This window comes from Mauremys reevesii, linkage group 15, assembly GCF_016161935.1.
Source record: "Mauremys reevesii isolate NIE-2019 linkage group 15, ASM1616193v1, whole genome shotgun sequence".
In the NCBI taxonomy this organism is placed as follows: domain Eukaryota; kingdom Metazoa; phylum Chordata; order Testudines; family Geoemydidae; genus Mauremys; species Mauremys reevesii.
This window is the reverse complement of record NC_052637.1, coordinates 27,215,114-27,242,857: the sequence shown is the minus strand read 5'-3', so window position 1 is coordinate 27,242,857 and position 27,744 is coordinate 27,215,114. Positions and strand designations below refer to the sequence as shown.

The 27,744-nt window shown below is 48.5% G+C and overlaps 1 protein-coding gene across 1 annotated transcript in view; it reads right to left on the bottom strand.

Moving 5' to 3' along the window:
* Positions 1–26,092, bottom strand: part of SEPTIN9 (septin 9) — a 260,037-nt gene extending 233,945 nt beyond the window's left edge. The window contains exon 1 of the mRNA XM_039500934.1: positions 26,056–26,092. Coding sequence (XP_039356868.1) covers positions 26,056–26,077 — 22 coding nt within the window. The 5' untranslated portion in view covers positions 26,078–26,092. The remainder of the gene's footprint in view (positions 1–26,055) is intronic.
* Between the last annotated feature and the right edge of the window lie 1,652 nt (positions 26,093–27,744).

Sequence of the window (27,744 nt, the reverse complement as noted above, 5' to 3'; positions counted from 1 at the left end):
ACTTTCCCAGTGCCTGTGCCCTGTAGAGGCCATAGTTGAGGGAGAACTGGAGGGGAGAATGAGGAGCGAGAAAAGCTACAAATACAGGGGCAGCCAAACTTACTGACTCTTTGAGCCGCATACAACAACCTTCAGATGTTTGAGAGCCGGGGCGCATCTGCCGGGGCTCAGGACTTCAGCCCTGCTCCTGCTGAAGCCCCGCGCCCCATGGGGCTGAAGCCCTGAGACCCCCCCTCCCCACTGGGCAGAAGCCCTGACACGTCCCTCCCTGCTGGACAAAAGCCCCTACCCCACCACCATGCTGCAAGGCAGAGGTCCTTAACTCCCCCCGCCCCCTGTCTAGTTGGGGAAGGGGCACGTGGCTCGCAAGCCACAGTTTGGCCATCCCTGAAACATCAAAATTCTTCTGAAGTGGTAAAAACGCCAGAGGCAGGAGCCATATCTCACTGCCTCGTCGAGCACAGTGGCAGTCAGTTATGGATGTGCCATTTCTCCTCTCCTCTGAACCCTTGTTCTATTGGCTCACTTAGTGGTGATTTCACTTTGCCATATAACTGCACCAGACAGACATTTAAAAAAAAAATCAAAATACTAATGAATGTCTTCCCCTGACTGTCCTTCAAGACCCGCAGCTCTCATTTCTGATACCAACTGCCGGGCTACAAAGAGTCAAAAAATCCATCCCAAATTAAGAAGGTAGTAGTAAATATACTGCCCTGAGCATGGCGCTTAGCTATAAAGGTGCAGAATCATTTTAACTAGTACATATTTTTATGAGTTATGTTACAGCGTGATTAGGCCAGTGACGCTCTAAAGGCAGAGCTATGCACTGTACACCCTTTATGGGCTATAAAGTTAGTTACACAGATGTCGGACTTTGCTGTGAGGTCTGTTCTGAAAGCAGAAGCCATTGCAATAAAAACTTCTTTAAACAAACACAGGAACTAATCCAACAAAATAGCTCCTGTGCATCGTAGTGTCCTGAAAGGCTGTCATGTCTCTCGCTCTCCTTCCCGCCACTGGGCCTCCGATAAAAGCGCTGGCTGTTTTAATTTATTCTAGCCCTTGTCCCTTTAAAGCCCTGCTATGTCTTTGTTGTCTTCATGTCTTCCCCTGCATCTTTACAAGATTTCATGCTTTCCCTGTTTCCCCTCCCAAAGCCAACCAGATTTGGCCTATAAACAGAGTCTGGTTGGTTTCCGGTCCCCGGTGGTCCCTCTTCATGAACTCCCGGGGATGTTAAGAGAGAGCTGAAGAAATGCTCAAGATGACTATGAATCCCATCCATGCAAACCCAATGGCACAGAGTGATGCGCCATGACTCACGCGTTTGCCACTGCGGCAACGGGGGAGGGCGCTCACCTCGCTCTCTGGTGAAGCTGCGCTACGGTTTCTTTTCTACAAATCTGTGGATCAATGTAGTGTTCGGGGCAGTGAGTGACTGACAGCAGAGACTGGAGTCAAAATCAGCAGCAGAAGCTCCCTCAAACCACCTAACTCCTGGCTTGTAGCATCCCTAGCCTGCCAGCTGGGAGACCTAAGGCTGTATGCTGCAATTTTGTTGTCATTGCCGCTTACCAATTTCCCAGGCAGCTGCTGGTATGTGAAATAGCCAGCACCCCGAGAAGGTCTGAGTGAACGGGGCAGTCAACACCAGTGATGCCCAGCCAGGAGTGCTTGGAACCTTAGCAGGCAGATGGCTCAAACGAGCTCTGGATGAGCTCAGAGCTCACAATATTAACTGCAGAAATCGGCTGTCAGATTATCTTACATCACTGTTAGGAGGATCTAGCTGCCAAAATTCCCCTCCAGGAAATAAATCACAGCCCTGTGCTGCAGCTGCCAGCTTGGACGGGAAAGACCACCCAGTCCATGATAGCCCCTGGCATCTGAACTGCGACAGCAACATCTCCCTCTGATCAGAAGCAGGGGTACCCGGCCAAAGCATCTCGTGCATCGACGTAACAGAAAGCTACGTCCAGAGAAAGTTGTTCACAGGCTTAGCCTTGGCTGAAAGAGAATGATAAAGGGAATAGGATTGCCAGTTACAAGCAGTAATAATACTTAGAGCTCACACAAGGCTCTACACTATATGAGCATTTACTACTCTCAGTGCACACCCAGCACCTCTGTGAGGCAGTATTGACAGGGAAAGTGAGGCACAGCAGGCTAGTGAGTAGTGAATGGTCATGGCAGAGCTGGGTGTACAACTCTGGTGTTCCTGATCCCCGGTATTATGCCAGGTCCTGCAGATCATGCTTTCTCTCAAGTATTGGAAGGACATAAACACCAAGGAGGAAGAAGAAATGTGTAGAGTGGTGGATAACATGATAAATCGAGGTCCCAGGTGGGTGTTGTGGGTCTCCTGGCACCTTTTCTGACATGAACAGGAGATACCAGTGGTGTCCAGTGTATCATCCCTTTCTCAATACCAGATTCTAACATCCAAGACATCACTAGGAGAGGAGAAAAACTGCCCCAAAGCACAGAACGGATCTAGACAGAAAGCTGCTAGATTCTTTGGTGTTATAGCACTTCACTCTAAGTTCCTCACCTGGGACAAGTAATCCAGACAAAAACCTATTCAAGGTTCTGTTTTGTGTGAGAGCTATTGTCGAGTATGCAGTGGCCACCCTATTTGCCTATGTAGTTCCTGCACTGCCAGCATCTAACTTATTAGTTAAAGGATCTGGGGGTTACAGTGGATCACAAATTGAACATGTGGTAACAATGTGAGGCAGTGGCTAAAAAGGCTAATATCATTCTGGGGTGTGTTAACAGGAGTGTCATAGGTAAAGACACAGGAGGTAAGTGTCCTGCTCTACTCAGCATTGGTAGGGCTTCAGCTGGAGTATTGTGTTCAAGGCTGGGTGCCACATTTCAGGAAAGATGGGGCTAAAGTGAAGAAAGCCCAGAGAAGAGCAACAGAAATGATCAAAGGTTCAGAAAACCTGACCTATGGGGAAAGGCCAAAAAACTGGGCCTGTTTCACCTTGAGAAAAGAAGCCCGAGGGGGGACCTGCTAAGTTTTCAAATATGTTAAGGGCTGTAACAGAGAGGATGGTGATCAATCATTCTCCATGCCCACTGAAGGCAGAACAAGAAGTAATGGGCTTAAGCTGCAGCAAGGGAGATTTAGGTTAGATAGTAGGGGAAACTTTCTAACTCTAAGGGGAGTTAAGCTATGAAATAAGCTTCCAAGGGAGGTTGTGGAATCTCCATCACTGGAGGTTTTTAAGTACAGGCTGGACAAGCACACATTGGGGATGGTCTAGATTTACGTGGCCCTGCCTTGGTACAGAGGGCTGGATTTGATGACCTCTCAAGGTCCCTTCGTGCCCTGCATTTCTATGAGTCTGATTACTGGGGGTTATATTCAGCTCTCTGGACCATGAAAGATGCTTTATATAAAGGTGGCACTTACATTGCTAGTTCCTTGGGGCAGGGACTGTCTTTTTGCTCTGTGTTTGTTCAGCACTTGGCCATGATTGGGGCTTGTCGGTGCTATTGCAAAGCTGGTGATAAATGATAATATAATGTCTCCATTAAAGCAGCACCCTCTGCAATCGAGTTCCCAGCAGAGTAATGGCACATCACAAAGCCCCACCAGCACAGCTGCTACTACAGCGGAGGGGGATCTGGAATTTCTGAAATGCAACAAAACCAATGTGTTGAAATTTCCTGCAAAATGAAGTTCTGAAAAACTGTTATTGTTTGTACATCAAAATATTTTGTTCTGGTTTTGACATTTTTCCTTGGTAGCACAGTACATAATATAAAATAAGAGATTGAAATGAAAAGTACTTTCAAAAAGGGAAATCACAACAAAACGTTTCAATCATATCAAAAAGCTTTTTTTGTAATTTTTTTTCCCTAAATAAAATTGCAGCCACATTTGACAAAACTTTTTGGTTTGGATAAATCAGATTTTTGTGATGGAAAAACATTCCCACCAGCTCTAGTTGCCATAGGTTGGGCCCACTGTCAGCAGCTTCTGCAGAGAGGCCAAGTGCTGACTGCTCCTGGAACACGAGCCCCTAGGACAGAGGTCTCAAAGTCCCGGCCCATGGGCCATCTGCGGCCTGAGACCCTCCCCACCGTGGCCTGTGGAGGAGACACGCAGGCAGCCACACTGCCGACAATGTCTGCTGCAGGTGCCACCCGCCGCAGCTCCCATTGGCTGGGGGAGAGGGACAGAGATAGCATCACTAGTCGCCGGGCAGAGTCAGCCATGGAAGCCGCGTCACTTTTTTCCAAAATGAATATAAACAAGTCAAAAATACCAAACACAGCTACCTGGTGCACACCTTGCTGCAATCCTGAAGGTTTCCACTGCTCAGTCACAGAGGCCAAACACCAAACTGACAGAACTGAAGTGTGGCCAGGTGCCTGGCAAACACTAAAACTCTCCGGCAGGTGAAGAATTGTATAAAGTTGTTTGACAGTTTTATTATTTCTAAGAAATTCAAAATAAAAAATACAATATAAACATTTTCTTTTCTGAACACCATCTTCAGTGACATGATTGGCCCGCTGGGAGGAACTGAGGACTGGCACTGGCCCTAAGGTAAATTGAGTTTGAGACCCCTCCCCTAGGTTGATCCTGCTGGACAGGTCTGAGGCACAGTGGCAGGGGACAGCAAGTGGGGGAAGCCTGCCCTGCTGCCGCCCAGCCAGGTACCTGTTCTGAGAGTAAATAGAGGACACCAGTCTCCAGTGTCAGGTCAGGGCTTTTCACCAGCACTACACTGACTAGATGCGATTCCGCCCCGGGCTTACCATCCACAGATCCCCTGTCCTGACTTGTAGCTCGGAGATTTGTTATTTTTATTAGCAACTCTTATTTGTACATGTCCAGGCACTTGTAACTCAGCTCTAGTCATTCAACACCAGATCTGGGCAGTAATTGCTGAGAGCATCTTGTTCCCTTTGTTTTTTCTAGCCATTGTATACCAGATTGTAGTCAGTCCCAACTTCCTTAGATACCATCGGATATAAAGTAAACTACACCCAAGGGCTGCACATGCAGGTTACCAAAGAGCCTGCTTCCCAAGTGGGCCTGCCTCTGACTGTTTTCCCAACCGCCATGCAATAGGTTGCTAGGAGACATGTCTCCCTGTGAGCAGAGCGAACCACCAGCTGCAGAGGTTCAGTTGTGTCTCTGTGCCGGCTGGTTTGGGCTCAGGTCCATTGGATCTCAGTGGGAGCTGCTGGTTGCTGAGCACTTCATTCGGGGCCTAAGCGGGAGCTGGGCTCTTTGGAAAATCAGGTACTCACCTGACTGGAGTATTCTCTCCCTTTGGGGATCTGAGCCAAAGCGCCTGCCACCCCTCTCGGCCCCCAGAGCAGCAGTATTCCCCCTTCCCCTTTAGGATGATGGTCTTTCTTGAGCATAACCTTGCCCCTTTTCATTTCCATCAGGCATATCACTGTCTCCTCTCTCTAAGTCCCTTGCTAAACAAAGCTCTGAGTCCGTACAATGTTTCCTGTAAATAAATAATCCCACAGCATGGAACCAAACTCCTCCTTCCCCCAGTTCCCTTGCATTGGCCACTCCAGCTGAGTTTCCTAGAATCCAGATGTCACCAGACCTCGCTGGGAGCCTGCAGGCTCTTTCACTTTAATGTTGTGCCTGTAGAAAAACTGGAAGGGGATGCTCTAAACATCAGTTTGGAAATAGCTGCCTGGGCTGGAATCACAAGCCCCAGTCATGGCAGCTCTGAGTCAGCCCTTCGGACGGGGCTAAGTTTAGTACCACACAGGGTGTCTTTTGAACAGGGCCGCCCAGAGGATTCCGGGGGCCCGGGGTCTTCGGTGGCGGGGGGGCCCTTCCGTTCCGGGACCCGCTGCCGAAGTGCCCCGAAGACCCGCAGCGGGGCCCCCCCCGCCGCCGAATTACCGCCGAAGCCGGACCTGCCGCCAAAGTGCAGCCCGGTCTTCGGCGGTAATTCGGAGGAGGGAACGGCCCCCCGCCGCCGAATTACCGCCGAAGACCGGGCTGCGCTTCGGCACCGGGTCCCGCTCCGTCTTCGGCGGTAATTCGCCAGCGGGGGGTCCTTCCGCCCCGGAGCGGAAGGACCCCCCCGCCGGCGAAGACCAGGAACGAAGAAGCTCCTGCGCCCGGCCGCGCAAGAGTTTTCCGGGCCCCCCGGAGCGAGTGAAGGACCCCGCTCCAGGGGCCCCAAAAAACTCTGGTGGGGGCCCCTGTGGGGCTCGGGGCCTGGGGCAAATTGCCCCTCTTGTCCCCCCCCCTCTGGGCGGCCCTGCTTTTGAATAAGAACTTACAACTAAGGTCCTGGCTGCTCAGCATGGCCTGACACTTTACATCAGAGGTGGGCAAACTTTTTGACCCGTGGGCCACATTGGGGTTGCAAAACTGTATGGAGGGCCAGGTAGGGAAGGCTGTGCCTCCCCAAACAGCCTGGTCCCCACCCTCTATCTGTCCCCTCCCACTTCCTGCCCCCTGACTGCCCCCCTCAGAACTCTCGACACATCCTACCCCCCTGTTCCTTGTCCCCTAACCGCCCCCTCCCAAGACCCCTGCCCCCTGGGACCCCACGCCCTATCCAACCCCCCTGCTCCCAGTCCTGTGACTGCCCCTAACCCCTATCCACACCCCCGCCCCCTGACAGGCCCCCCGGGACTCCCATGCTTATCCAATTCCCACTGTTCCCCATCCCCTGACCGCCTCATCCCCATCCAACCGCCCCCTGCTCCCTGACTGCCTCCCCAGGGACCCTCCACCCCTTATCCAACCCCCCAGCCCCAGCCATGGCCCCCTTTCCATGCTGCTCAGAGCAGCATGTCTGGCAGCCGTGCCGCCCGGCCGGAGCTAGACACGCTGCCACTCTGCAGGAGTGCGCAGCTCCACCGCCCAGAGCGCTGCCCACATGGCTGCGGGAGAGGGGGACAGCAGGGGAGGGGCCGGGGGCTAGCCTCCCTGGTCGGGAGCTCAAGGGCTGGGCAGGATGGTCCTGCAGGCCAGATGTGGCCTGCGGGCCGTAGTTTGCCCACCTCTGCTTTACACAAACGGTAGGGTTGTAATCTGCCTCTATTAGCCAAAAGTTTCCTCTTCCCTACTCATGTGCTGTCCTCCACCTCAGAAGTGGCTGCATTTCACTGGTGCGGTGTGACCCATAGATCGTAAAGCCATTTGGTGTGGGACAAAGGGTGCTTTATAATTGAGAAGTCAGAACCCAAGCTGTGATTACCCGACTCCTGCTTCCACAGAGCTGGATTAGGCATTGATTCCACCATGAGCCTTCCTGAACTCTGTGATGTCCTGTCACCAACTCCAGCCAGGGTGATGAGTTACACAGCAGGAGGCAGATTCCCAGGCTGCAATGAATCCTTACACTTCAAAGGGTGTCCCGGGTCTCCTTTGTCATTATAAAGTCATCCCCAGCAAGTGTGGGAAAGTGTTGACTCACCAGTGACTGTGCTGCCTTTCTCTGACTGGACTGCTGCTTTGGGGCTCTGATTACAATATGAAAACTGCACACACATGGTGACTATATGTGCACAGGAGTCCTGGATTTCTTCCCAAGGATGCTGGAGCTAGGGAGGAAGGAAAAACCCCTACTGTTTTCTTAAAGTAGTGTCGGTGAAAGTGTCAGACCAGCAGCCATGGAGACCAAAGTCCGCCTATCCAGAGAAGAGACCAGGCACAGACAGTGGCAGCACAAGTTTTCCAACACCAATAAGCTTCAGCCTTCAGATGGAGGAGTCGCCTCTAGGGATGAGAATGGAATTCAGTTTCCTTGGCCCAGTCAGTCTGTGGCTTGGACAGTGGTCTGAGAGAGGTGGCTGCACTGGACTGAGACCACCGTCTCATGTAAACCATCAAAGAGCTCCCCAAAAGAAAGAAGACACTTTCCATTAGTACCTACTGGGAGAAAGCTTTAGGGGTCACTCTTTCCCTTCGCCAAAGAGGCCAAGTTTTCTCCGTCTCCACAGACTCTGCCCCAGATGGGGAAACCTTTTGGGCTGCAAGACTAATTCTATCTGTTGTGGTTTGCAAGGGGGCTGACAATGATCATGCAGGAAGAGCCGGTTACTGTGTTGTAACCAATAGTTCTGCTTCCAATGAGCACCTGATGGCAAGCAATGCCCCCGCTGAGGTTCACGGCGTCCAGGCCTGTTCCAGCGGAGGTCAATGGGACTTTAGCCGTTGACTTCAAGAGGAACAGAACTGGGCCTGTGTGTGTGTGAGCTGCAGTGCATGGAAACTCACAGCTAAGCTGGAGTTCAGGCAAGACAAGACATGCGAGAGGCAGCAGGTAGGAGTGAAGAAAAGAAGTGAAGGTTTATTTGTTTCCATTTCCCCGCCTCACATTTACCTGTCTGCCATTAGCTCATTGGGGAATTATTCCCCACAGCCATATTTCCTTGTTTTTGACGTGATGCCTTTTGTCTGGTTCATCCAGGGCAGGCAGGGTGAAGGCGGGAACAAGGACCACGCTCCAGGAGAGGGATTACACACCCAGTCAGCCTCATAAACAGCAATTTTTGGCTGCGGCTCTTCTTTATTTGACATCTCATTAAATTGCCTGGTGTTATGTACAAGCAGTAACTTACTGCTGGGCTGGAGTTCCCTGCTCTTTGAGCTGGTTCCTGAGAGGTATGTCATGTTAGCTATAGCAGAACTTTTCTACTAGCTGGAAGGGAAAGCGATGCTATAATAGCATGCTTGGCAAGTAGCATAGCAGCTGACGTACTATGCTGTGGCCATAACGGCATGAGCTGCCAATACTATCTCATACCATGCCAACAAAGTATACCAGTGCTATAGCGGACTGTCTTACCAATGCTACGTCCACCCACCATGCCGATGCCCTGGAAGCCATGCCAACATCATAGCCACATGGCACACTGATGTGGTAGCAGCATATTCTGCCAACATCACAAGAATACGTACTGGCACCACTATGGCAGCCAATTGGTTTCACTGAAGCATTCCATTCATACTAGAGTCTTTGGGGCCTTGGAAGGATGCCTAATGGGGTATCACGGGTGAAGCCCTCATTGCCAGACTGGCATCCCCTCCTGGTCATGCTGGGGATTAGCTCAAGGCCGACACCCATGTCCACAGTATGACCACTGGCACTGTCTCTGCTCCCGCCCATGGCTCCTCTCTCAGCTCCCAGGAGCACAGCGTCCTCTTCTCTACTGAGCCCATCTGTGTTTCCCCTTTCTGGGGGTAGGTATCTCTGTCCATCAGTCCAGCCACTTCCCCAGTGGCAAGTGGGGGGGACCCAGGTCCACCCATTACTCCGGGCACCAACCCAGCGACCCTGTAAATAGCAACCTCCTGCTGCTCCTCTGTAACCTCTGTCAATGCTGCTCTGTTCCCTTGAGCCACTTCCCCATGGCCCCAGCACCTTCTTCACCCTCACCTCTGGGCACTTAACTTCTCAGTCCCAGGAATCAGCCACAGCTCAGTCCAAGGTGCTTACAGCTCTCTCAGCCTTCCAGGGTCAAAGTCCTCACTCCCTGGACTCCCAGCAGAAACTGAACTACTCTGTCCGGCAGCTCACTTTTATATGGACCTGCTATGGATCCTGATTGGCTGTTCCTTGCAGTCCCTGTCCTATTGGCTGCTCCCCACGCAGCGTCCCTATGGCACTATTAACCCCATCTCTGCCAGTGTGGGGTGAATTCCCCATCACCTGGGGCTAAGGCAAACAACACAGCCGCACACTTTTTTGGAGCATACCATGCTAGTGTCCTAGTAATATACAATGTCATGTAACAGCAGCATGTCATGATACACCCATGGCTGAGAAGAATGTGGGTCCCCCTGAAAATGTGCAGGGATAAGGGTGGGCCATCTGGTCAGACACTGCTTAGTGTTTTGTGATAGGCTGGGAAGGTTGCTGGCTTGAATGCTAAGAGGTAAGATGCACAGGCTGGAAATGGGATGCTGGGAAGCACATCTGTTCTGCTTTGCCCAGCGTTTTTTAATTTGAATTTTAACAGTGTTTAAAATTTGAATTGTGTATTCAAAAGCTAGCTGGGGCGGCTGCATAGGCTCATGGCGAAGGCACTGTGCTGGGACTCAGGGGATGTAAATCTATTCCTGGCTCTGCCACTGTCCTGCTGAGCACCCTTGGGCAAGTCACGTCCCTGCTCTGTTTCCCATCCTACCCTTTGTCTGTCTTTTCTATTTACTTTAAAGCACTTTGGGGCAATGACTGCCTTTTGCTATGTGTTTGTGCAGCGTCTAGCACGAGGGGCCCTGATCTCGGTTGGAGCTGCTTGGTGCAACTGTAAGACAAATTACAAACACCACTGCTGAAAGCAATGCCAGTGCCAATGGTCAGAGCCGATGGAGCAGCGGGAGGGGAAGTGAGTCATGCAGGAAGTTCAGAGGTGTGCTTTTCAGTTTGTCAGATCTAGTGGTGAAAGCTGTTGCCAGGTAGCATGTGTAAACGTGACAGGGCAGTGTGGCTTTTGTTTACTGGCTGGAAAATGTGACTATGTGGCACAGGCTAATTAGCTGCCTGAAACAATGGGCGAGTGTTTTCCTTGTGGGAACTGGATCCTATTTGTTTTCTCTTTTGTTTCTGGGTTTTGGGTGGGTATGGAGGGCGACTGACCTTTGATATTACGAGCTTTCTCACAGATGTGAATTATGGCCTCTCTTAGCCCACGTGACTCACCAAACCAAGCCACAGAATTTGTTTCCAGTGCCCTGCAGATAAAATACAAAGCGCCTTGTCTGTGCACAACTATCAGCTGCTCCTAGATTAAGGGAAGACAAACTCCTGACATCTCCCTGGCTTTTCCCCCTCCTATAATTTCAGTAAAACTGACTCATTTCCAGGCAAGTTTAAAGTGTTTCAATACCCTCCTTCATCATTAGCCATTTCATCAGATGGCTGGAACAGAGAGGGTTTAGATTGTAAGATTTTTTTGGGACGGGGCTAACTCTTACTATGAATTTGTATGGCAATTAACACAATCGGGCCCTGATCCCTGATTGGGCATCACAACACTCATGTAGATAATAAATAATGTCATAATGGACAGGAGGAAAGCTCTGACTTCTCCCAGCACTGGGGAATTTCAAGGATCGTCCATGTAACAGTCCAGGACATTTTTTCCCGTCTTTGAGGAAGCTACCCTCTGCTCCTCCCCCTAGTGGGAGGAGCCAAGCCTCAGGGACTCTGCTAATGAACAAGCAACAAGTCAATATCCGGGGAGGCGGTTGGATGCATGTAAGTTGACCCTTCAGCCTTGTAAAGGGAATGAGGTACCATCAGGAGATGGGACCAAACAAGGGAAGGAACTGCATGTTTGTGACACTGAGAGGCTATGAGAAAGGCCCAGTGTACGTGGGTCACGCTTGTGGGTGGGAGTCTACAGGCAAATTCAGTCCCTAGTTACCTCCATGCATCCCCAGTGAGTGTAGTAGGGTAGCACTGGCAGAATTTGGGGTTTGTATAATTTCTGGGCAGCTTTAAGGCAGGCGGCGTGACCAGATGTCCTGATTTTATAGGGACGGTCCTGATTTTTGGGTCTTTTTCTTATGTAGGCTCCTATTACCTCCCAACCCTTGTCCTGATTTTTCACATTTGTTGTCTGGTCACCCTAAAGGCAGGATCAATGGTATCTGAGCGGATGGAGTTCAGGTCCTTGGGCAATGTAAACACAGTGGATTTTATTATCAGGAGAAAGACTCACAGGTTAGGAGCTGCATGAAGCAACTGGTGCCACCGGCAAAGCAGTGTGCGCGGCATTGCCAACCCCCAGCATTCAAAAACCAGGAGTCAGGCTCCAAAACGATCAGGAGACTGGCTTAAAATCACGAGAATTTTACACACTAATACATCTGGGGTCTCCGGCAAGGGTGGCTCAGTGCGTTCTTTGTGCCGTGCATGGCGATCACCTGCCCTCAGGTGATTGGAAAGTGTCCATTTCTGCAGATGGAAATTAACAAAGCCCAGTGCAGAGCCCGGGAATAATTCCCAGCAGGTTCCAGGGCCAGGTTTCATCTGCTCAGGAGCTCAGTTGCCGTGGGGCTTAGTGCTCCCCAAAGGCCTCATCCAGAGCCCCCTGCAATCGCTGAGAGTCACTTCAAAGAGCCCTCAACTAGCTCAGCAGCTGCTTTTCTCCCCACATCCCCCCAGGAGGAGGTGAGAGCAGGGGGTGCTTTGCTCTGTTTGTTTATAAGCTTTGCTAGGCCTTCTCGCTGACTGGCTCTAGGGCTCGGCCCGGAAAGCCTAGCTCTGGGGGGAACGATCGGGTGGTGTCATTTATGTGAGTTTTAATTAAAACAACCCGGTAGAGAAACTTCTCTCTGGAATACAAACAACGAAAGGCAAAAAATCACACTATGAAGCCCGTGCCGAGTCGCTCCTCCACTGGCAGTTTAGCTAGTCAGGGCAGGCATTGGGCCCGTTGCCAGGGAGACAATTATGCCACCATTGTTTCCCCAGGCTGGGAGGACTTGGGATGAAATCCTGGCCCCATTGAGGTTCGTGAGAGCTTTGCCATTCAGTTCAGCGGGGTCAGGATTTCACCCTTGATGTCCAGCAGGGGCCTTAGACTCCCAGGAGTGTCAGCTTCCCCTCCCCCAACCCTGATCTGTTTGCAGACTCCATGTCATTGTTTGTGGGTGCTCAGAATTGGCCTAACTCTGCAACAGGAAGCATGACGTAAAGTCCCACGCCCAAAACAACCACCATAAATGACACCAGTGTCTGCAGCACCTGTTTGCAACCCTACAATAACAAACTAGTGCACAAAGATCAGCATTTAGAGTGAAAACTCTTTGGGGGCAAGGGCAGTCTTTTCCCCCCTTGTGTTTGTACAGGGCCTAGCACAATGGGGGCCTGGTCCAGGAGTGCAACAGCAATATAACAACTTGATTTGAACATGGCTCAGCACAGCCCTGCAGTGAAAAGCCAGGGTGGGAGACCCCAGCAACTCACAAGCAACCCTACAATAATAAACCAGTGCTCATGAAAAAACATGTTAATTGCAAGAGGGCTCCACAAGGGTAGGTGTCCTGGTGGCAGATCCTTTTGCAGGATCAGGATCCAACTGAGGCAAAGAATAACTCCAATTGGATCTGTTTTCCTTAGTTGCTCAGATACCACAGTGATAAATATAGTGAAGATACTAGACAGACAGAGAGACAATGCAGACAGATTAGATTAAATAGCTCAGAAAAGGGATTCTGCTGAGGAGAATGCCTTAGCACAGACTATCCAGGGTATGCAATTATCTGGGTCATGTTGATTGAGCATCCAGTGGTGAAACTGGTTAAGGGTACCGTTCCTGAGAAATAATGGGGTAGCTTTTAATGTGTTTGAATGCACGTCACAGCAGCAGGCACAGCTGTTCCTGGCAGAAATGATGAGTGGAAACAATGCCACCAGTTTGTTAATCTGCCCTGGCAGCTATGTAGTTTGCACTGAATTCTGTTTTCATACACTCTCTTATTGCAGCTAAAGACTGAGGTCTGACCGTGCATGGTCATTAAAGATCCCTTCTTCCAGGCTTTATACAGGCAAAATGTCTGCTGAGTCAATGGGTAAAGGAGAGAAGAATTGAGCTCTCAAGAGCCCCATGATACTTGTCCTGTGGGGAGGAACATTAATCTCAGGGGCCTGGCCAAATTCCATTCTGCTTCCCTAAAATCCCCATGTAATCTCAATTGGAAACAATCTTTCTCACTTTCAGTCTCATTGTTAAATAGTTAGCACCATCCCTCCATGGAGCTGGCTCTTTTGAAGATGTGACCCTTCATTAGGTGCAGAAATAATAGTTGAGCTGGCCCTGACTGTGGGTGCTGAGCACGTGAAATCTGGCCCTAGGTGTGTCTGGAAAATACGACCCTTGGAGTGAAAGCTTGCTATCACAGGCACCTGGAGAAATACGGTTCAGCTGATCATTATCAACGCTGCTCTGCTTAGCGAGGCCTCAGCCTACATGGAGCAAAGCAAATGATCTTAGGCCTGGTCTACACTAGGAGTTTATGTTGAATTTAGCAGCGTTAATTCGACTTAACCGTGCACCCGTCCACACCAGGAAGCTAATTAGTTCGACCTAGAGGGCTCTTTAGTTTTAATTCTGTACTCCTCCCGAGGAGGGGAGCGCTAAAAATCGCATGGGCTATGGAATTGGGAGGCTGTGTGACGGAAATCCTTCGAGTAGTAGCTCTAGCTATCCTACAGCTGCACTACTCTGTTGGCGCTCAGCAGTCCGAGCGAGATGGTCTGGATGAGCAGCCAGGGAAAAAAATGCCCAGGAAAATTGCGCCGGTGACTTTGTGATGTTCTGCAGGGACCGCAGGCAGGGAGGGAGGAGCCCCCTGCTGTATCTGCAACCCCCCCCCCCACCCAAAGTCAAAGTCCCAAACCCTCACCAAGGGTAACAAGAAGGGCGGGGAAACAGGGTGTGCACCCACTGCAGAGTGCACAAGAGTCAAATACAAAAAGGCTCTCATTCCTCCCTGTTGAAATGTTCCCTTCCCCTTCCACCCCCCAACAGCCCCCTCCAGTTTCTGTTTTCCCCAACTGTAGTTTTGATTAAAAGTAGTTTGCTGTTAATTAAGTTTTTTACAGTTTTTCTACTGGGAGAGGAAGGGTGTGGGGGCGTAGGGGGGTAGGGGGTACCACAGTCACCTCAGGAGGGGTACAGAACAGCAAGTCACACACACACTAGGCACCCTGGTCGGTCTGGGGAGGTGTTTTCATCTGTGTGTGTGGGGGGGGGGGTTGATGACTTGTGGCATGGGGCAGTTACAGAACACAGCAGCAGTCAGTCCTCCCCCACACAGAGCACCAGGGAGACAGCAAACCGTCCTCCGCCACTCCGCCCCCAAGGTCACATAGCCCCGCACACAGAGAGTCCTGAAAGGAGGGATGGCAGGTCAGTCTGGCACTGCAGACTGCTGGCAGAGCAGAGACGAGCTAGGAGCTAGCCTATCATTGTGCCTGTCATGTAGAAGCACCCACACACATTTAACCCTTTAACGCTATTTTTTTAAAAAAGAAAAAACGTTGTTAAACAATGTTCCATTAACTTTTTTTTTAAACGGTGTTGGAAGGGGGGGGGTGTGAACGGAACGGTAATGTAGAGAAGAAAGTCAAACTGAAGTGAGGCAGGGGCAGGCTTCAGCTTAAAGAAACTGAAAAACAGTCTGGAACAGCCACCCCTGGAGACCTAGCTTTCAAAGCCTCTCCCGCAGCGCTTCCCGCTGGGCTCTTCCTAATGCACTGCTGTCTGGCTGGCTGTGTGTGCAGCAGCAGCTTTTTGCCAAACCCTCCTGCCATTCAAAGGTCTCCCCCTGCTCTCTTCTCCCCTTGGACAACAGAGCAATAACAACACAGCAATGGGGAATATATAATGGGGATATTGGTTAAGCTTGAGATCCCAGCGCCTCCCTCCTCCCTCTCCCTCCCCTGAGACGTCCTTGAATGACAGTGATGACAGCCACTCCAAACCCTTTTTCCAGCATTTTCCCCCCATTCAAAATTGTGGGGAAAATGGAGAAAATCTGGGGCAACTGGGATATAGGAACTGTGGTGCTAGTGCAATTGCACTACTGTGCGACTTTGTGGTGACACACACACACTTGTGGAGATTCCATTCCATCGACCAAATTTGAATTCTTAGTGTCCAATCTTTATTCTCTGACTGGGTCTAATACTTACTGCACAGTACAGACAGAAACACTGGATCTAGTAGGAGGCTGATTTGCAGAAGCACCAAACACTTGCAGTCCCACTGACCTGAATCACAGCTCAGCATCTCAGAATTATCAGACCTTAGTTCTATTAGGGTAGCGACCACAGGCCCAAGTCAGGATTGGGGCCCCATTGTTTTGGGCACAGTACCAATCCACAGGAAAACACAGTCCCTGCCCCAATCACTTCCAGTCTAACTAATCTGCACAACTTCTATTTGCCTTTGGTATTATCATCTACTCAGAAGGAAACTGAGGCATGAGGATTTGCTCAAGGCAAGGAAAACGTTTTCGGAATGTATTGGAGACAATTTTTTATTTCAGGAGGTGGAGGAAGCTACTAGGGAGGAGGCTCTTCTAGATTTGATTTTGACAAATAGGGAGGAACTGGTTGAGAATTTGAAAGTGGAAGGCAACTTGGGTGAAAGTGATCATGAAATGGTGGAGTTCATGTTTCTAAGGAATGGTAGGAAGGAGAACACCACAATAAAGACAATGGATTTCAAGACGGCAGAGTTTAGCAAACTCAGGGAGCTGGTGGGTAAAATCCCATGGCAAGCACGTCTAAGGGGAAAAACAATTGAAGACAGTTGGCAGTTTTTCAAAGAGACATTATTAAGGGCACAAGAGCAAACTATCCCACTGAGTAGGAAAGATAGGAAGTTTGGCAAGCGACCACACTGGCTTACCCAGGGGATCTTCAATGATCTAAAACTCAAAAAAAGAGTCCTACAAAAAGCAGAAACTCAGTCAGATTACAAAGGATGAATATAAACAAATAACTCAAGTATGTAGGGACAAAATTAGAAAAGCCAAGGAAAAAAGCAAGATCAAACTAGCTAGGGACATAAAAGGAAATGAGAAAAGATTCTACAAATACAATAGAAGCAAGAGGAAGACCAAAGACAGAGTAGGCCCATTACTCAATGAGGGGGGAAAGACAATAACAGAAAATGTGGAAATGGCAGAGGTGCTTAATGACTTCTTTGTTTTGGTTTTTACCAAGAAGGTTGGTGCGATTGGACGTCTAACATAGTGAATGCCAATGAAAATGAGGTAGGATCAGAGTTTAAAATAGGGAAAGAACAAATAAAAAATTACTTAGATAAGTTAGATGTCTTTAAATCACCAGGGCCTGATGAAATGCATCCTAGAATACTCAAAGAGCTGACTGAGGAGATATCTGAGCCATTAGCAATTATCTTTGAAAAGTCATGGAAGACGGGAGACATTCCAGAAGACTGGAAAAGGGCAAATATAGTGCCCATCTTTAAAAAGGGAAATAAGGACAACCCGGGGAATTACAGACCGGTCAGCTTAACTTCTGTACCCGGAAAGATAATGGAGCAAATAAGTAAGCAATCAATTTACAAACACCTAGAAGATAATAAGGTGATAAATAACAGTCAGCATGGATTTGTCAAGAACAAATCATGTCAAGCCAAACTGATAGCTTTCTTTGACCTGGGAACAAGCCTTGTGGACAGAGGGGAAAGCGGTAGATGTGGTATATCTTGACTTTAGTAAGGCTTTTGATACTGTCTTGCATGACCTTCTCATAAACACACTAGGGAAATACAACCTAGATGGAGCTATAAGGTGGGTGCATAACTGGTTGGAAAATCATTCCCAGAGAGTAGTTATCAGTGGTTCACAGTCATGCTGGAAGGGAATAACGAGTGGGGTCCCGCAGGGATTTGTTCTGGGTCCGGTTCTGTTCAATAGCTTCATCAACTATTTAGATAATGGCCTAGAGAAGACACTTATAAAGTTTGCAGATGATACCAAGCCGGGAAGGGTTGCAAGTGCTTTGGAGGACAGGATTAGAATTCAAAATGATCTGGACAAACTGGAGAAATGGTCTGAAGTAAATAGGATGAAATTCAGTAAGGACAAATGCAAAGTACTCCATTTAGGAAAGAACAATCAGTAGCACACATGCAAAATGGGAAATGGAGTACTGTGGAAAGGGATCTGGGGGTCATAGTGGATCACAAGCTAAATATGAGTCAATGGTGTAATGCTGTTGAAAAAAAAGTAAACATCATTCTGGGATGTATTAGCAAGAGTATTGTAAGCAAGACACGAGAAGTAATTCTTCCGCTCTACTCCATGCTGATTAGGCCTCAACTGGAGTATCGTGTCCAGTTCTGGGCACCACATTTCAGGAAAGGTGAGGACAAATTGGAGAAAGTCCAGAGGAGAGCAACAAAAATGATTAAAGTTCTAGAAAACATGACCTATGAGGGAAGATTGAAAAAATTGGGTTTGTTTTGTCTGGAGAAGAGAAGATTGAGAGGAGACATGATAACAGTTTTCAAGTACATAAAAGGTTGTTACAAGGAGGAGGGAGAAAAATTGTTCTTCTTATCCTCTGAGGATAGGACGAGAAGCAATGGGCTTAAATTGCAGCAAGGGAAGTTTAGGTTGGACATTAGGAAAAACTTCCTAACTGTCAGAATGGTTAAGCACTGGAACAAATTGCCTAGGGAGATAGTGGAATCTCCATTATTGGAGATTTTTAAGAGCAGGTTGGACAAACACCTGTCAGGGATGGTCTAGATAATACTTAGTCCTGCCTTGAGTGCAGGGGACTGGACTAGAAGACCTCTCGTGGCCCCTTCCAGGTCTATGATTCTATGAAAGTCAAGATTAGCATACTGGAGCTCCTGATTCCCCATCCAGTGCTCAGAACACAGCTGTCTCTCAATCACCTCTACATTTATTCTAAGTACACTGATCATGAATGAACTATACAGGTATTTCTTCTGCATGCACCCTGTTAACAAGTTCGTGGTTTATACAGTGGCAGTACAAGCAGGAAACCCCTTGGTCACCCACAGATCACCCACAGATGTTCTTCAGAAGGAGTGAGAGCTACAGTGTACAGCCCAAGGGTCTGATCACATCCATGTGGGCAGACCCCTGTTGTGTGGAGCCCAGCCAAGGCCTGGGCCTCTCCCTGAGAGCAGCAGCAGTGTCCTAGATGGAACTATTCCGAGGTTTCTGTTCAGTTCAGGATGAGGAGTGTAATTGGCCACTGGGGGAAAGTTTTTGAAGACTTGCAAATCCCAAATTTTGTGCAAGTTTCCCCCGAATCCTGCTCAACCAGTGGGTCACATCCAGTCCCGTGGGGTAATTCAGGAGGTAATTAGGGCACTTGTTTTTCAAATATTCCCAGCATCATACACATTCCTTAAGCAATTCTTGCCACGCTTGGAGGTCACCTGAAGGTCATCCTGAGTCAAGTCTCAGCCTCACCTCTCAGCATGAGCCTTGCTTGTCTATTGCGTTGTTGGCAATGCACATGGATCTGAGTAATGGAAAAGGGAGCATTGTTTCCTTAAAGAAACAGTATCCCCTAGAGAGGATCCCAGCACAACTGAAACATCTCAGGACAACTCTCCTCTCCCCATGGATCTGAAAAAACAAGCATGAGGAGTTACAGCTGGCATCATAGTGGGTGCTTCTTGTTCTTAAACCTGCCTTGTAAGATTCCTCCTGAATCTTTAGAGCCTTTATAGCCTCTCTCCCCTCCAGCCACCTCAGTATATTCAGGCCCAGAACATTGCAGGGCTGAGCTGTGTATGCCTGCAGCTAAAGCACAAAGGTCTGAATGTCTGTTTATGGGTAAGAGGTAAAGTATCTAAAGCAGGATCTCCAGCCCAACCACACCTACATGGCAAGTGTTCAAAAGCCACAGCAGATGTATATGATTTCCCCGCACTGCCTCAGAGAATGTAAATCCTGCGTGAGCTGGGAATATCCCCATAGCAGGAAGATGCAGCAATAGCATTACAGCGTGCCCAGCAAATACAGGGCCTGAGCCAAAGCCAGTGAAATCAATGGGAGTCTTCCCATTGACTTATGTGAGTTTTGGATCAGGTCCATAGTAAGGATTCAGAGCACATTGAGGGAGTGGGGCAAAGTCTGGTACCTCTGGAGACTGAATTTAAGCCCTGCGGCTCCTCTCTATCCTCACAAATCATGTGAAACGTGCTTGTTGCTTCCTAGTGCCGTAGCTTTGGGGTGTTCATTAGCCAATCTCTCACAGCCGTACTCTTGCCTCTAGCCGAGAAGGCGTTGTAGTTCAAATCCCACAGCACGGTACTGGGGGTTGCAGTGCTGGCAGAAAGGTGTCATCTTTTCAGCCGAGCCGTTTCGGCATGTTCCCTTCTGCCTCTCATTAGTCCTCCCGACATTCCCTGTCTGCACAGTCAGTGAGCTGTAGTAACCTTTCTCTGTAAAGCCAGCAGAATTCCCTGTGACCAGCCCAAAAGAAAACCATTCACCTACCAAGATTTGTAATGTTATCCAATTTATAAGTTTAAGCAGGCTTTGGTCTGGCCACTCCTGGGTCTGGATGGGAGACCACCAAAGAAACCTAAGGCTGGTAGGGGATGGTAATGATTCAGTATGTGACACTCTTCCTTCTGCATCAGCAAAGAGCCAAGCCCCCCAAAGGACATCATGGGGAGCTGTACCCATTTTGAATTCTAATCCTGCCCTCCAAAGCGCTAGTCTTTTGGCTGAGTTATACACGGTCAAGATCGAGTCCACTGTGCCTTTTCATAGACTCATAGAAATGTAGGACTGGAAGGGACCTCAAGAGCTCCTCTGATCCAGTCTCCTGCACTGAGGCAGGACTAAGCATTATCCTAGACCATCCCTGACAGGTGTTTGTCTAAACCTCTTCTTAACAACCTCCAGTCACAGAGATTCTTTACCCTCCCTAGGTAATTTGTTCCAGTGCACAACTACCCCCACAGTTAGGAAGTTTTTCCTAATGTCTAACCTAAATCTCCCTTGCTGAAGTTTAAGCCCATTACTTCTTGTCCTGTCCTCAGTGGATAAGGAGAACAATTTATCACCCTCCTCTTTATAACAGCCTTTTACGTATTTGAAGACTGTTATCATGTTCCTCCTCAGTCTTCTCGTCTCCAGACTAAACAAATCCATTTTTTTCCCAATCTTTCCTCGTAGGTTGTGTTTTCTAGACCTTTAATCATTTATGTTGCTCTCCTCTGGACTTTCTCCAATTTGTCCACATCCTTCCTGAAATGCGATGCCCAGAACTGGACATAATACTCCAGTTGAGGCCTTATCTGTGGTGAGTACAGTTGAAGAATTACTTCTTGTATCTTGCGTACAACACTCCTGCCAATACATCCCAGAACGATGTTTGCTTTTTTTGCCAGTGTTACACTGTTGACTCATATTTAGTTTGTGATCCATTATAACCCCCAGATCCTTTTCTGCAGTACTTCCTCCTAGGCAGTCATTTCCCATTTTCTATGTGTGCAACTGATTGTTCTTTCCAAAGTGTAGTACACCTCTACCTCGATAGAACGCTGTCCTCAGGAGCCAAAAAATCTTACCACGTTATAGGTGAAACCGCGTTATATCGAACTTGCTTTGATCCAACGGAGTGTGCAGCCCCGCCCCCCCGGAGCACTGCTTTACCGCATTATATCTGAATTCATGTTATATCAGGTCACGTTTTATCAAGGTAGAGGTGTCATTTGTATTTGTCCTTATTGAATTACATCCTATTTATTTCAGATCATTTCTCCAGTTTCTCCAGATAATTTTGAATTCTAATCCTGTCCTCTAAAATGCTTGCAACCCCTCTCAGACTCGCATCTTCTGCAAATGTTATAAGTGTACCCTCTATGCTATTATCTGACTCATTTATGAAGATACTGAATAGCACCGGACCCACAACAGATCCCTGTGGGACCTGACTTAATATACTCTTCCGCTTTTCTATGAACTCATTGATAACTATTCTTGAGTATGGTTTTACAACCAGTTGTGCACCCACCTTATAGCAGGTTAATCTAGACTATATTTCCCTAGTTTGCTTATGAGAAAATCATGTGAGAAAGTATCAAAAGCCTTACTAAAGTTGAGCTATAACACATCTACTGCTTCCCCCATCCACAAGGCTTGTTACCCTGTCAAAGAAGGATATTAAGTTGGTTTGACATGATTTGTTCTTAACAATTCCATGTTGACTGTTACTTAGCACCTTATCTTCTAGGTGCTTATAAACCGACTGTTTGATTATTTGCTCCATTATCTTTACAGGTACTGAAGTTAAGATGACTGTCCTATAATTCCCTGGGTTGTTCTTAATCCCCATTTTATAGATAGTGTGGCAGAGCTCTGACCTTGCTCCCGTGGGTCCTGCGCTTCTAGGCGGTTTATGCTAGCCTCAGTGGCTCACTGTGACCCTCCATGTAGCCCTTCTCTCTCTAGGGCCAGGGTTACAGTCTACTGAGCCCTTTTCATCATAGGCTGCAAGGAGGTTGGTGAGAGAACTCCCACAGTCTCTGTTCAGTCTCCTGTCCTGACAGGGACCTGACTTCCCCTTCCAGGAGATGTTCCTGTAGGGGTGGGTTGGGGGGAACCCAGGCCCGCCCTCTATTCCGGGTTCCAGCCCAGGGACCCTAATGGTAGCAGTTGTTGGCAGCCAACCTTTCACTGCCAGAGTTGCTACATTTCCCTGGGCCACTTCCCCGCAGCTCTCCTGCTTTTCCCTTCTTCACCCTTAACTTAGGGCTCCTTTAACAATGGTTTGAGGGTGTCTTTAGTAACCAGCCCTTCAGACGCACTTCCTCTCCTCTGACTCCCTGACTTCCCTGCCTGACTGGAGTGAGCCCTTTTTATAGTATCAGCAGGGCCTTAATTAGAGTCAGGTGGTCACATTAACTGAATGGCCTCACCTGACTCTTTACAGGTTAATTAGAGCCAGGTGTTCTCATTAGCCTGGAAAAGCCCCTGCTCTGGTCAGTCAGGGAACAGAAAACTGTTAATCCAGTGGCCAGTATATCTGCCTTCTGCTATTCTGCTGTACCCAGCTGGCCTGGGTCTATCACAATAGGTATTATACTGGTCCTTTTCCAGTCCTCTGGGATCTCTCCTGTCCTCCACAAGTTCTCAAAGATAATGGCTCCAAGATCGCTTCAGGCAGTTCTGTCAGTATATTAGGATGTATTTCATAAGGCCCTGCTGACTTGAAGACATCTAACTTGTCTAAATAATTCTTAACTTGTTCTTTCCCTATTTTAGCCTCACATCCCACCCCATATAGACTGATGGTCACTATGTTAGTTGTCTGATCACTGCTAACCTTTCTGATGAACATGGAGACAAAAAAAGACGTTTAACGCTTCAGCCATTGCTTTGTTTTCTGCATTGTCTTCCCCCCCACCCCGCATTGAGTAAAGGGTCTTCTCCATCCTTGGTCTTCCTCTTGTTTCTAACGTATTTGTAAAATGTTTTTTTTTTTGGTATCCTTTGTGTCCCTAATCTCATTTTGTGCCTTGGCCTTTCTAATTTTGTCCCTACATGGTTGTGGTGTTGCTGTTTTTTATACTCATACTTCATAACTGACCTAGTGTCCACTTTTCATGTGATTCTTTTTTGAGCTTCAGGTTATTGAAGCTATCTTTATTAAGCCAGAATGGTCTCTTTGCATTGGGATAGTCTGTTCTTGTGCCCTTAATACTATCTCTTTAAAAAACTGTCAACTCTCCTGAACTCTTTTTTCCCTTAGACTTACTTCCCATGGGATCTTACCTACCAATTCTCTGAGTTTGCTGAAGTCTGCCTTCTTGAAGTCCTTTGCCTATTTTCTGTTGTTTTCCCTTCTACCATTCCCTAGAATCATGAATTCTATCATGTCATGGCCACTTTCGCCCAGGCTGCCTTTCACCTTCAAATTCTCAACCAGTTCCTCCCTGTTTGTCAGAATCAAATATAGAACAACCTCTCCCCTAGTCACTTTCTCCACCTTCTGTAATAAAAAGTTGTCTCCAAAGCATTGCGAGAACATAAGTGGGGGTTTCAACCCTAATGTCCTGGCCAAATTCCAACCCACGCAATTACATTCTGCCTCCCTAACCTTCTTGTTGTTTCAATTGAACAATATAAACGTCCCTTCCTTTTTTAAACAACTGCCACGTTCCAGCCCAGAAGTGGCTGCATCTTTGTGATGAGCAAAGTGTTTCTAACACACAGTTTGAATCCCTTTTGGGTGAAAGGTACTAAACAAATGTCAAAGCCGAACTGTACTGTAGTTATTTGGAATTGTGCTCACCGGGGCAGTCTCATGAGATACACATCTCACTAATGCCAGGAGATTTGCAGTCACTCAGTTTTACCCCACCACATATCAGTACAAAGCAAACCTGACAGCCCAGGACAGTCAGCTTCAAGAGCAAGGAGCCACAATTTCAGCTCACTGGACACTGACAAGGCTCCTTAAGGCATGGGATTAAAATATGTAATGCTCGTATTCAGCCATGTTGTGCAAAGCAGAACATACATGTTTTCTAGTATTTGGGAGGCGTCAGGAGGCATCAGAAAAGGGTTGCAACCCACGGGCCCATCACTGTAGTACCCGTGTGCCATGTTTTGCCATTGTTAGCTGCCCCACCTCACATAAGACCTATTGGGCCAGATCTTCCATAGAGATAAATGGAGATGCACCAGCTAACACCAGCTGAGGACCTGGACCATTATTTTTAGGAGCAGGGAGGTATCAGGAATCCCTTCTCCCATCCTGGCCTCTGCACCTTCTTTTTGCCCTAATCCTACCCTTGAAATAACCCTCCACTTTCTATGCTCCACACATTTCCCCATCAAATTCCCCCATGAAACACACTTCTTTTGCCCTGCTTTCTCACAGTCAGGAATAGTGGTCAGTGCTACTGTCCTCGTGCCATCTCTTGCTGTACTGTAGCTGTCCTAGCTAGCTTGTAAAACTGCCCAGGGCAATGGCCCATCTAAATTCCATGCTTTGTAAGGCATGGTGCTATATTAATAATAATTCTTTCACCAGCTATGGGTCCCAACATGTAAAGTCATAATAAAACCACCAGAACAATCTGTTGATTGACACCAATAAGAGAGATATTTTAGGGGAGGGAGCTCAAGACTAAACACACAACAGTAGAAACGTTATGAACCGACATAAGCATTGGAGTAAACCGAGGCATTTCCACTGGGGAGCTCTGAAGACAAAGCACCGAGTCCAGCTTGCTCCTGTGGTTTATGAGATCATCCCAGCCCCCAGAAGGGATTCGAGTTGGCTGTTATGTGGCTTCAATAAGTCAGTATTTTGGCCACTCCAAAAAGCAATGAAATACCAGTGAAGAAGCTAACCCACGCAATGGTCCAACAAGAAATGTGACTCAGGCTGCTTGGAAGAGACCAGCATGTAGGAAACAGCTCACATTCTGCAGGCAGTCACATCCAGCCTGCCCCACTGAAGTCACAGGGGTAGTAAGGGTGTAAGTGAGCAGAATTTGGCTTAAGGAATTTAAAGTCACAGGCTGCTGGCTGGACCAGGAGTGGAACTCAGCTGTAGAGGGGAAAATGTGCCTGAGTGCTAGCAGGGACCCTCACTGCAGTGTGTCAGTTGGGTAAGTGATTGGTCTTTCACGGGGATTTGCCCTCACTATCACCCACTGATCACTTATTCCAGTGATTTAAATCATAGACCGTACAGGGTGTCAGGAATCCATGCTAACTTTAGCCACGCCCCTCGCATTGTACCCACGGCAGCTCTTTGTGAGCAGTGAGCTCTTTCAGAAGCTGCCAATGCCAGGCTTTCACAGGGCTCGTGGGGCTCTGCTCTAATGGGAAGGCTGAAGATGAGGGGGTAGGAGCCGTAATGCCGAACTGCTCCTCGGCTGGTGACTCAGCATCCAGGAGGGCAGAAGATGACCTTGGCAGGACTGGAACCAGCTGCAGCCCCACCGCTGCCAGTGACCTACAATGGCTGTCCCCGCAGGAGCGAGTGCAAAAGAGCCTGCATTGACTTGGAGTAGAGCTGGGGAGTGGAGGGTTCTTGAAAAAACAGCAGGGTGGGATAGAGGGCACTGACTCAGACCCACACCACCCTCCCACGGCTCTGGTTCATTCAGTTCACAGCACACATGCTATTAGCGTCCCTTACAGCAGGAAATGCAGCCGGTAACTTAGGCACCGCTTTGCTTTTTTGTGTCCCTCTTTTGTTCCAAGCTGACCGACTCTGCCGTTCCTTTGGCGTGCACGGTCACAGTGACGTGAGGGTCACAGGAACTGCATTCATGGACATTTCCAGCAGGCTGGCACCACCTGCCTCCCTGGGTTTGCACTGGGTTTCTTAAGCCCTTTCCATTGATCAAAGACTTTCATTTATAGGCAACAAAACAGTGGCTCTCCTCCGACAGAGAGAACTAGAGCAAGAAGGGCTTGTACGTGCCAGACTGTTCTTTTTAAGTGCTGGTTTTGTACACACACGCACAGCCCAGCTTACTGATTCGAGAACACCCGGCAGCCACCAAACCCGGGCCCGCTCTGCTCACCTGAGTGTACTGATTTCTTCATGCTGCCACCGTCGCGGACGTTACATAGGAACAAAATTCCGTGCCGGGATGGCTTTCCAAGTTGCTCCTGCGACTAATCCCCAGGGTGATGTGTGACTGGCTTAGTCCTGTTGTTCCCGCAGGCAGGGATCAGCCAGGGGAAGTGCACTCCTCCTGTACGCTGGCTCCACACACCCGGAGCTCCAGCTGAGGGGCAGCCCAGCACACTCCCAGCAATTAGAACACACCTTTCCTAATCTGATGTTCAGTTCTGGGCCGTTCCAACTGCGCTGACATTGGCAGGGGAAGGAGGAGAGCTCAGCCTCCCTGGTGGTTTAACCTTTTCCCCTCTGAACACAAATGCACTCTGCAGAATATTTCTGCCAGCTCCCGGGCCTGGAACCGCCCACAGATTGAACCTGTGCAGCTAGGAACAAAATCTACCTGAGTTTCTTCCTTCGAGCCCCGAGCCACCCCACCACCATTGACTCAGCCCCTCCCCCTCTACATGGGTCAGGATCACCCCAGTTCTAGGGAGAAGCAATTTCTAGTTCAAAGTGCATTGCTGGCCTGTCAGCCTGATTAGTGTAAACATCTCCTCTTTGCTCTCCAAACCCGCACAGCGAGGCGAGGCTGCCAGGCAAGTGAAGCATTTGCTTAGCTTCCCGCCGTGGGGTTGTGCGTGCGTGTGTATGTGTGTGTGTAACAGAACCATTCATCACACCCAAGAGAAGCAGCCCAACAGCCAGCCACATACCAGACAACCAGCTTCACAAAGCGGAGGGAGAGTCTCCCCCCTCACACACAGGTCCACTCATTGCCCTTCATAGCAGCTGGGGAGAGGAAAGGCTCGAGTCTGATACATGGTCTGGGTGTCTCAGCAGCCTAGAGACGAGACACATGCTTCTGATTACTGGCCGTGTGAAGTGCATGCTGGGTAATCAGTAGCCAGGCAAATATGCTGTAGGCATTGTTAGCACAGAAAGAGGAGAACATTAAGAAGAGAAAGGCCGAAGAACTGGATTCTGCCCCGTGGAATTGGACTCTTTATGGAAGAAGGGCCAATTAGGTCAAGTTAGGTCAATGGAAAGATTCCCATTGATACCGAGATTCACTCAGCAGGAGGAAAGGTAGCAGAACCTCCCCCCAAAACCTTGTCTACATGAGAAAGTTGAACTGGTTTAACAAGAAGTGCAATTTTGAAACTGATTTAGTTAAACTGGTGCAAGCCCCTGTATGGACATTCTTATTTCAGTTCAGAGCGACGTATTTCCATTTGGCTTAAGCCTATCAGGATCTGGTTTAAACTAAAAGAATATAAACCAGTTTAAACTGAACTAAGCATGTCCACACAGTGGTTTGTGCAGGTTTAATTGAAGTGATTTAAACACTAAGTTAAGTTAAACTGGCACAACTTTCTCATGTAGACAAGGCCTGAGATAAAAATGATGCTGTGTGAGGCCTGACTGGCTCCTAGCTACGGTTTTTCACCTCTAGGTCACCAGTGTGAATCCAGCTCCAATCATTAGTTATTACCAGCTGATGGCTGTTTGGTGCCCTGGGTGAAATGAGTTTGTTGGGTCTCAGTCCAGTTCCCCCTGGGAAAGTGTCCACACCACACAGCCCACCATCACAGCTGGCTCCAATTCCTGTCTCAGGAGAGCAGTTGTAGATTGAATGGGCCACGGA